Source organism: Anoplophora glabripennis, unplaced genomic scaffold (assembly GCF_000390285.2).
Source record: "Anoplophora glabripennis isolate ALB-LARVAE unplaced genomic scaffold, Agla_2.0 scaffold971, whole genome shotgun sequence".
NCBI lineage: Eukaryota > Metazoa > Arthropoda > Insecta > Coleoptera > Cerambycidae > Anoplophora > Anoplophora glabripennis.
Genome location: NW_019417049.1, coordinates 26572 through 37231, shown reverse-complemented (window position 1 = coordinate 37231; position 10660 = coordinate 26572). Strand labels below are relative to the sequence as shown.

The following is a 10660-nucleotide window of genomic DNA, read 5'->3' as shown; positions in this document are numbered from 1 at the left end:
AACACGAAAATACTTAGACAAGTATACCTATTTATTAGCGTAAACTATGGAAGAATAATGAGAATATTAAATATTGCTGAACATTATCAAGTTTATTGGCGAGGAATATTTTACTTCCAAATAACTAGTTACGTTATAGATGTCATTATTTTGCGTAAAAGACTTTTGCAAATTTTTTTGCTGTGTGCTATAAGTATGTTCTACCGAAATTTTAATCCACGCACTCAATAACAAACGTAGATACCGCGGTTTGATATCATTTTTCCATCATATATTTTTTATTATAATTAAAAGTTGTCTGTATATACAACCAATTATACTTACATCAAAAAAGTTAAAATCCACCTACCAAATATTTATAAAACGTTTGTTAATAACAATTACAAAGTAATAAATAAATATATTAATTTATTTCTTAGCTATTTAAATATGTACGAAATAGATCCAATACCAATAAATGATTTACATTTATTACAATGCTGTCATCCCAACAATCCCATTCCCAGTTCTACTCACCCGTCACCCGTTGGACATGGCCGATCGAAATAGACGAAACAGATAGACGACGGTTGCCGAATGCGGAACCGAATAACCGTACCTTTTCTCTCCGGCGCCGACACAGTCTACAATTTCCCTCCGCTTCAACCGTTTCATATTAAAACCCGGGACAGTGCCGACGGCTGGCAATGCTAGTCGAACAGTTGGCGTAGCAACCGGGTGTGGTTCGGACGGTGCTTTCGCTGATATTGTATTGTAATGCTGGTAAAAATGGCGATAAAGGACGTGTGTAGACTGTGTCTGACCGAAGACGATCTCGTATGGATATTCGACAAACGATTTGAGAGCAGCGACAATATGAAAGACGTTATTTACATCACAACTGGTGTAGAGGTACGTACCGTTCGTCCATCTTGTTATTTTGTATAGGGCTTTCTCAATATGGTAACGTTGCTGTGTCTAAAGTAGTATATACATTAATGAACAATGAAGCAATTATTTAAGAACTATTTTGTACATTATTTATACAAAATATTATTTACGTGATCAACATCTGTCTCATTTGTCATAAATAGAAATAATTTCAAAACTGATCAGCTGATGTACGGCGGCCATCTTGTGGTTCCTTTAGATATAGGGTCATCGCAATATATTATAGTAGTGTCGTGTTCTGCTGAAAAACTAACTTCATGAAAATGATTAAATTGTTTTTATTTGTAGAAATAAAATTAATAAAACGCATAGCAATATTATTCACTTGTGATAAATCTTAATGTTTTGATCAAATTGGCTGATGTACGTCATTTTGTTATTTCTTTATACGAGGTGTTACCAATAAGTTATTATCATTTCCTGCAACTTGACTATTACATAGAACATAGAAAGGCACATGTTTCATATATTCTATTTAGGATATGCACTAAAATTGGGCGTTTGCTGTTGTGTTATAGTGGCGAAAGCACTTAAAATACATATGTTAGGTATATCTAGAATTTTTATGCATTTTTAAGATAACGCCTAACTATTTGGTTACTGTTGAAATTATAGAATGATTTAACGTATTGTTGTTGCAATGTTACTAATATTGCCCTTTATTAAAAATTATTTAGTGTTTTAAAAATTTATATTTTCAGATTTACACAATATTTTGATATATTGATTTTAAAAAACAACTTTTGAGTTTATTTTTCATGACACTGAAATTTGTTAGTCCAACTTGTATGGTTAAAATGCTGAATTTCTTATCTAAAGAAGGTCCGAGAAGGGAGAAAATTAATAAACTAATTAATTAGTCATTAAATAATAACTATGTATAATATTGTTTAATAAATAATTTTAATTTTGTTACAGATCACCGTCAACGATATCATATCTCAGAAGATTTGTAAAAAATGTTGCCAGGTTACCATTAAAATGTTCGAGTTTAGAAGAACATCTTTGAAAAATGATCTACATTTAAAAGTAAATATTTATTTATACATGGTAGGAAAGTACCGATGGTCTATCTGAAGTTACGTGAGAGCGATAAAGTAAGCCATAGAAATCCATGCGATAGAGAAGGATGGCTTTAATGAAGGCGTCTCATAGTCACCGCCCGTTTCGCCCTTCCACAAATAAGATCCACTTCTTATTTGTGGAAGGGCGAAATGGGCGGTGACTATTAGACGCTTTCACTATACCCATCCTTGTCTATCACAAGGATTTCTATGGCTTACTTTATCGCTCTCACGTAACTTCAGATAGACCATCGGTACTTTCCTACCCAGTATAACATGTTCATTAATTTATTTAAGTTATACAGGGTCGGAAAGTCTCAATGGTTCATCGGCCGTTACGTGAGACCAATAAAGAAAGTCATAGAAATCCGTGCGATAGAGAAAGATGGCTATAATGAAGGCGTCTAATAGTCACCGCCCATTTCACCCTTCCGCAAATAAGATCCACTTCTTATTCGTGGAATAAGGGTGAAATGGGCGGTGACTATTAGACGCCTTCATTATAGCCATCTTTCTCTATCCCACGGATTTCTATGACTTTCTTTATCGCTCTCACGTAACGGCCGATGAACCATGGGGACTTTCCGACACTGTATATTAAAGAGCTTCGTGTTTCACTATCTGAATTTAAAAAATATATTAAAACATTACTATATTTGAACTACAAATATATATATTTTTTGTAGGAGCAATGCAAGATGTTTTTAAGGGATAAGGAGATAAAAATCCCCAACACTCAAGTAACCATAAGAAGTGAAGTAAAAAACAATCCCAAGGTTACTGTTAATGCAGAAAGCGTCAGTCCAAAGAAGGATGTTGAAGCGAAGAAGGAAGTGAAAGTATTTAACAAAATACATCCCAGCGTACGAGAATTGTTCAAGATGTATCCTCAGATTAAACTACCTACTGTATGCTTGAAGTACAATATGGCCCCGTGTGTGTCTATGAAAATGGATCAGGTGGAGCAGTATTTCACATCTCGTAAACTAGATTTCCAAAAATATACCAAACTAGCTTTAAGATCCGGAAAGGTTGCTACGAAAAGAACTTCCTCGCTGCATAAAATCGCCACCGCATCAAAAATTATTAAAATCGAACGGAAAACTAAAACAGAAATGAAGGAAGAAGTTCCTATTCCTCTGAAAATTAATCTACCTCCTCCACCACCTACCACTGATAATGTTGTTCATCCTGATATTAAGTGTAATAGTAATATTTCCATAAAGAATATCGAAGAACAACCCTCTTCAAACAAAAGAAAACTTGCCGAAATTGATAAAGTAGAGAAAAAGGAATTCAAAAAGACTAATTTCGCCCAATCTTTGGGGTTAACTCCGAAAGTAGCAGAATCTTGTGGGGGGACACCGACATTTATAGCGAACAAGTCAGTGCCGTTATTTATCTGTGAAATATGCAATTCGGTTCAGTACAGCTCTAAAGATTTGAGGAAACATCAAAACAAACACCTCCGATGTCAATTCTGCAAAATGAAATTCCGTAGCCTTGAAAACAAAGACGAGCATTTGAATAAGACTTGTTCCATCAAAAATATGATGAACAACTTACCAGATGTTAAACTTACAAAGGTTGAATTCAATGAGTGGGCTCGAAGAAAATATCCGGAAACTTTCCAAGGTTTTTCTCCGCTTAAAGGTGTAAAAATAGAAGATATTTCGGAAACGAAAAGTGATGTAAATGTTAGTGCAATAGGACCAGTAGATGCCAAAGACCTTAATGTTAATGTCGTGCCTAAGGATAACCCTCAAAAACTAACTGTTACGTCAGAATCTTGTGAAATTATAGAAATTCTCTCTGATGATGAGGAATCTTCATCATCCAATATTGTTAAAGGACCTCTTTCAGTTAATGCCACATCAGTACCTCCGTCACAGGCGTCGCGGGCAACTCCTACGCTAAATACCGCACAACTTCCTCAAGTAGAAAATATAGTGTATAACACAGTGTCTATAGTAAGACCGGACATCAAGATAAAGGGCAATTGTGCCTTGGACCTGATAGACGCGAGACTAACAGATATAAAAGTGCTCAAAGAACTTTTGACTCATTACCGACCTGTGCATCTCTACGCCGAAAAGAACATTCAAACCGAATTGCCAGTCAACGAATCGATTTTATTGAATCGTCTGGACATGAGTGCCGAGTTGAAACTACTTAAACCGCAGCTGCACGTTTATAAAATTCCTATTGTTATAAAGAATGGCATTTTCAACGTATGCTTCAAATATACCGCTGAACAAAGACCGCCCAAAAAGTTATGTCTGTGGAGCGACCTGAACGTCATGGACATTAAACCATCAAATGTAAAGGTTAGTTCCAAAGTGGTTTCAAATGAGAATATTAATAACCAGAATATTCTGCCATCTACGGCGACGTACCATTCCACTGGGATTTCCAGTAGACCTCCACAGTTGACAACTACATCGAAATTCATCCGTGTTAACACAAGCTCGCTCAGTCCAATAACGACTGCCTCACACACCTCATCTTCCAATTTCATAACCGTGAACCCGCTGCTAAACAATGCTCTTCAAAGTACAACATCCTCGTCTACGACAACGGTGCAGACTGCAAATGTGGAAACACCGGTTGCCAGTGGTAGTGGAGGACAACAATTTGGTACTATTAGGGTTAAAAACGTATGGGAACTGACTTAAAATTAAGAAACGTTGTATATATATATATAATTTTTTAGTTGTAATTTATTGTTGACCTTATTTTGAAATAACACTTTTTTATAAATAAATGTTTCATTTAAAACATGGCTAAATGAGAATTCCTTAAACGTTTTCCAGTAATCCTTAACAAGATAATTCTAATTAATTCAACATTATTTAGGAATATAAGTACACTTATACATACTAACTGATATATAAAACTCAATACCCACTACTTGTATTCTTATATCAATAATAATTTTTAGTTTACAGATTTAGGGAGTTGTAGTAAATAATTCCCAAAAATTTGAAATCAGTCTGAATAATATAGTCTGCCAGGTTGCCTTGAACATTCATGCTTGTAACTAAATGAACAATAACCCCGTAAGGTTAGCTTATCCAGGGTACTCGTGAAGTATTGCCAAAGTCAAAGTGGAATGTGGCAGATTTGCCAATGGATATATCACACGATAAGGAAAAGATCTGAAATTCTTGGTGGTCATAGCAAAAGACGATACGGCAGTCTGACTGTAACCCAGTTACATCGGTGGCCAGGCCGAAAAACTAGTTTAGGTTTGGAAGTACAGTAAGTCACGTTAGACTTTGGTCTAACCAATATTGAAAAGAGGGAACATATTACCTACGTTTAAATTGCATAGTTTTGTACAAGAGATGCATAATGGTCAGGTGATCAGGCTGGAAAGCATGGTAAACGTCATCCTAATTTTGTTTTGGAAAGGTAGGTATGTCTTTCACATTGTTGTTACGGTTATGAGCGCTACTGCTTCTGGCAGTAGCTCTAATTTTCTATCCAGGATATTATGGAACTTCTGTACCTTGCCCTATTATACTTTCAGATCAAGTTTTTCTGCGAGATAATTCCTGTATCAAGAGTATCATATTATCACCTTTAGTAAGCTACAATAATTAAACTGTTGCCATAACCATCGAGTGGTTTAAATAGGAGACTGTCAAATTTAGTACATACCTACCCTTCCGACATTTTTATGAGTCATACCTCACCTGATCGCAAACACAACTAGGTAAATTAATAAATGTCTATCACAATACATCAGGCTCTTAACCAAACATCTGGAATTAGGTAGACCCGAGGGGAGGCATTATTTTTCCTGGTTGGCCACTGCCTTGTTTTATCATGTTCTGTGATATTGACTTCAGAAAAAAAAAGGATAAACCTCACAAATGAAACTCCTTTCTGTTAACCGATACTCTGATTACTCTGTAAGATCTCCAAAGAAAAAAAGGAAACATCTTTCACACATCATATGGTTTTCTCAAATTGTATTCCAAAAACCACTCACACCTTTCAGATGAACGGCCAATACGAGGCCCGCTTGTTCAGAACTTGTTAATTCAAATTTGGCAACTAATCTATTCACAGTTGTTGCATTCGGGGCGTTCCTTCTACCGAAAATTCCACGTAATCTGCGCACAGTCTCAACTACACACTCTCCGTTCTTGCAATGAATTTTCACAATCTTCACTAGCTCATCCGTCGTATACCGCTCCATTTTATCTAACCGCAACGTGTTTACTAAACCATGTGACATTGCACGATGCTGCCAACATTTCGAAATGAAAATGGTGCACAATTTAAATCCTGCGTTACTTTTGGGACACCCTTTATACCTACCGAATATTTGCAGCGACTACACAATTTTAATCCACATAATATGCGAAAATGGGCCGGATAAGAAAATTTGTTCACATATATCGCTTAAAGTTGATTAACAGAGCGGGCAGACAAATTGTTCGGGCACTTTGATGTATGTGGATTTACCAACTCGAGACTGCCTGTTCTGCAAATTATATCGAATATTGTGAAATGCGTTAACTTGCTGGAATATTGAACATTCGTATATGAACAAGTACGAAGTCGCAGTAACATACTACGTTTACGTACGATACACTCTTAGTCATATTTCCGTTACGTCTGAGAGAAAGAAAAATGATTCTAAAACTTCCTTATTATATTACGCATTTACTAAAATCCGTACCTGTTATTTAGAAAATCGATTCAGGCTTTATGTGTTTAATGGTGGATTAGATTATAATAAGTTATAAAGTTATAGAAAAAATTGTACCATCTTTTATACTACGTAACAGTTACAGAAATTTTGTGTATCTGTGCAACAATTAATGTCTATAGCATACGGCATGAACATTGGTAAATGCTATAAACAAACTTCTTACATATGTTATATACAAAGCCTTCATAAAGGATTACAAGCCACATGACTAATAATTTTGTTTGGAATGGTAATTTCATGTTGGCCATTCAATTTCGGTAAAATTAAAAATTATTAAAACAGTAAGATCAAACTTACATTAAAAAACAACATTAGTGATTGGTGTAATTTTTCACAAGATTTTATTCATTGAATCAGCCAACGCATTAACTCCAGCGTAGACGCAACGGTTTGTCATTGTTCATTGTAAATATAAACTAACCATTAATATTGATGACGCTAAGATTTAGGGATTTTTAGTTGATATTACCAGTCGTGCAATGTTGGTTGCCTAACCTCGGCGGTCACCTGGCTTCTAATCATTTATGAAGGCTCTGTACATTAGTTTGTCTACAATTGTTATTTATTTAAGAAAATATTTATTATATAAAGAATTAATTCCGTAAAAATTTGTGACAAACATCTATTTCAAATTCGAAATTTTGCGATAACTGTCGACGAATTCGATTTTGTTGTCGTTTGTGTGCATTCTAAAATATCTGTTAGTGACTACATAACTGGTACCCTTCCTGAAATATTAAATTCTGCGAATTACGCTAGATTTACTGATAGAAAAATAATAAAAGCTCCATATTTAAATAATAGAATCAATAAAACATAATAAAACACTTTTCTAAACAATATACCCATTTATTTTTCTGAAAAGGAAATAGTTTTTAAATTTCTTCATGATCTAAATTTAAGTAATAATGATATAGACTACATATATCAGCTGTCAAGAAGACGTCGATATATAAAAATATATAAAATTATATTAAATCTATTAGATATAGAGCAAAAAAAAAACGTTTTAAATATTCAATTCCCTTGAAGAAGCTGCAGGTGCTGCAGTTTCTGTTGATGCGTGTTGCAGAGAGATGAGTTGGAAGCCCCTTACACTTAATTCATCCTCGACGATTCTACTAGGTATTTGATTAATAATGTTGTTTCGAACAAAAGTGTTAAAGTTGAGATGTACACAACGATTTTCGCCAAAGAGTGGAAGAGACAAAGTAACGAGAACTAATTTATCTACGCAAAGGCTGCTGTCTTCGGAGTATGGCTGACTTAGGTAGCGGAATTGTTATTTTAAAACAGACTAAAATTGTAGTACAACTTAACTGCACAACTGATATGTTCAACTACAAAGTAGCATAGTCGGTGGTGGTAGCAAGAAATGGGAAATTGACAGCTAAATACCGTATTACTATCTTTATAAATCTATGATATTTCAGTTTCACATAATTTTGCTTGGAAGAATTTTACCGGACGGATAAAATCGTCGAAGATGAGCGAAATTTGTGAAGCCTCTTAAAATGAGCACTCATGACATTGATAATACCGATAAATATACATGTTTGTCAAAAATTCATGTCACTTCATCAAACGACACTTCATAACCAATTTTTCGTAAATTATCGAAATGGGGAAAGTATAATCCAGGTTGTAGAGGTCAATACTTTCGAAAATATTGCATCCTAGAAAATCTTGGTTTATATCATCCGCAGATAGATCATCCGCAATACTACTTACGGATACTGCTGCAGTACGACTAGACCCTAACTTGAGTACGGGGGCATAAGGGACTGCGAGGCAATGAAAAGATTGTTGTTATAGATATAACGAGCGTTCAAATAAAAACGTGGTCAAGTTGGTTCTGAAAATTTGGACGTAGGGCGTAGCGTATAGCAAATGAACTTAAACGTCATCTGTCAAAGCGCTATATCGCCGCTATCAATTTGAATATTTTCGTTTTAAAATGCGTTTAAAATGGTGTTTTCTCAAGAACAAAAAGTGTTTATCATAGAGTCCTACTTTAGAAATGGACGCAAGACTGATGGAATATGGAAGTATTCTATTGAGGAATGTTTCATAAAATTTCAAAATCAATTTCCCGACGTTGTAGAGTATAAAATTTTTCAAAGTGCAGTTCAGCGTTGTGTTAATGTTTTTCGTGAAACGGGCAGTGTAACAAGAAAAGAAGGAAGCGGCCGACCTAAAAAGCGGACTGAAGCATTAAAAGAAAATGTCCAACAAATAATGGAAAATGCGCCAAGAACTTCTGTACGTGTTTTATCACAAATGGTGGGAGTATCAGTCAGTACCTGCCACACAGTGTTAAAAAAAGATTTGCGTTTGTTCTCCTATCGTTTAACTTGTCAGCAAGAACTTCATGAAGTTGATTTTCCGCGACGGGCTGTATTTTGTGAATGGTTTTTAAACAACGGTGAACTTCATAATATCACCTTTTTTTCTGATGAAGCCGGGTTTCATTTAAGTGTTACGTAAACTCACAGAATATGAGAATGTGGTCTTCTGAAAAACCAGATAACTTTTTTGTCGAGGGCCGCTCAAAAAATTGGAGTTTGGTGTGCTCTCAATCGAAGGAGGATTTATGGACCTATTTTTTTTAATGGTACTCTTACTGCGCAAAGGTATAGAGAAGGAATTATCGCTCCTTTTGTTAACCAGCTGGAAGAAAACGAAATTACAAACTTTTACTTTCAACAAGATGGCGCAAGGGCACATACGGCAGGCGAGACGATGAAGATGTTGAGGGAAGTTTTCCAAAATCGACTAATAAGTCTCAATGCTGAACATGAATTTCCACCGAGGTCATGTGATATTACGCCGTGTGATTTCTTTTTGTGGCCTTACCTTAAAAACACTATTTTTGAACTGCCTATTCCTAATTTAAACCATCTGCAGGCTCGACTTATAGACAAGATTTGTGAAATTAACATTACCTCGAGCATCTTAGAAAATGTCTTTAATTCTTTGAGGAACAGGTGTGAAAAGTGCTTGGAACAAGGAGGGGGACACTTTCAGCAGCTGCTTTAATTTATTGTTATAACAAGGAGGGGGACACTTTCCGCAGCTCCTTTAATTGTTTGTTATTGTTATCACGATTATTCTTTAAAATAAAGTTGTATAGTCAATAACGTTATTGAAACTGACAGCTGCTATACAGCTCGTTGAGAAATGAGGTTAAGTTGGTCGCTATAAGCTACTCCCTACGTCCAATGTGTCAGAGCCAACTTCGACCACGTTTTTATTTGAATGCTCGTTAGATGAACCAGCACAGGCTCATCTACAGAGATATTTCAAAGCTGTGAAGACAATTGTCCGAGGAAGGCATTTTGCAGGGCCGTAGCTAACTTCCAAAAAAAAACTTCACGGGAATTACAGTATTCCATACTCTTCCTTCAAACTGTCTTTAAAAAACATTTCATTTTACAATATACAGCTGCATATCATATTTCCACAATCATTGAGAACACCTTCCCATCCTCATAATATTCAGTATACGCATTGTACTCTCCACAAAGTATAAAAAAGTTGCTTTGTGGTAGTCTCAGGCTCAGGTTACGCCCTTGCCACTTACTGTATTATTTTAAGATTATTTTCAAAATAAAAAAAAATTAAATAATAATTTACACATTAACTTCTTAGATTGGTATGTACGAGACAAAAAAATCAGATTCCCCCAATTTGCGAGATATACCTAAATAAATATCACCAACACAAGAGGGGCGGGTGTGTCTAATTGTTGACATTGCCCACAGTTTTAGAAAAAGTTAGAAAAAAGAAGTAGGTACCTAATTTGTTACTTAAAATAAATATGTATTATGTATTATAAACGTGTAGATAGCGCAGCTTATAAAATCAATGCTCACACTACTCACTGTTTCAGTTTAAAGAGGCATCATTCAGTGTAGTTCAATACCTATGATAATAATCA

General features: G+C 35.2%; 1 protein-coding gene across 1 annotated transcript; it reads left to right on the top strand.

The window, feature by feature from the left end:
• Window positions 1-644: 644 nt before the first annotated feature.
• On the top strand, window positions 645-4730 carry LOC108913352. The gene is made up of 3 exons (XM_018718900.2): window positions 645-891; window positions 1849-1959; window positions 2681-4730. The coding sequence occupies exons 1-3, from the start codon at window positions 757-759 to the stop codon at window positions 4667-4669; spliced, it is 2235 nt and encodes a 744-aa protein (XP_018574416.1). The 5' UTR covers window positions 645-756; the 3' UTR covers window positions 4670-4730.
• Window positions 4731-10660: the final 5930 nt, after the last annotated feature.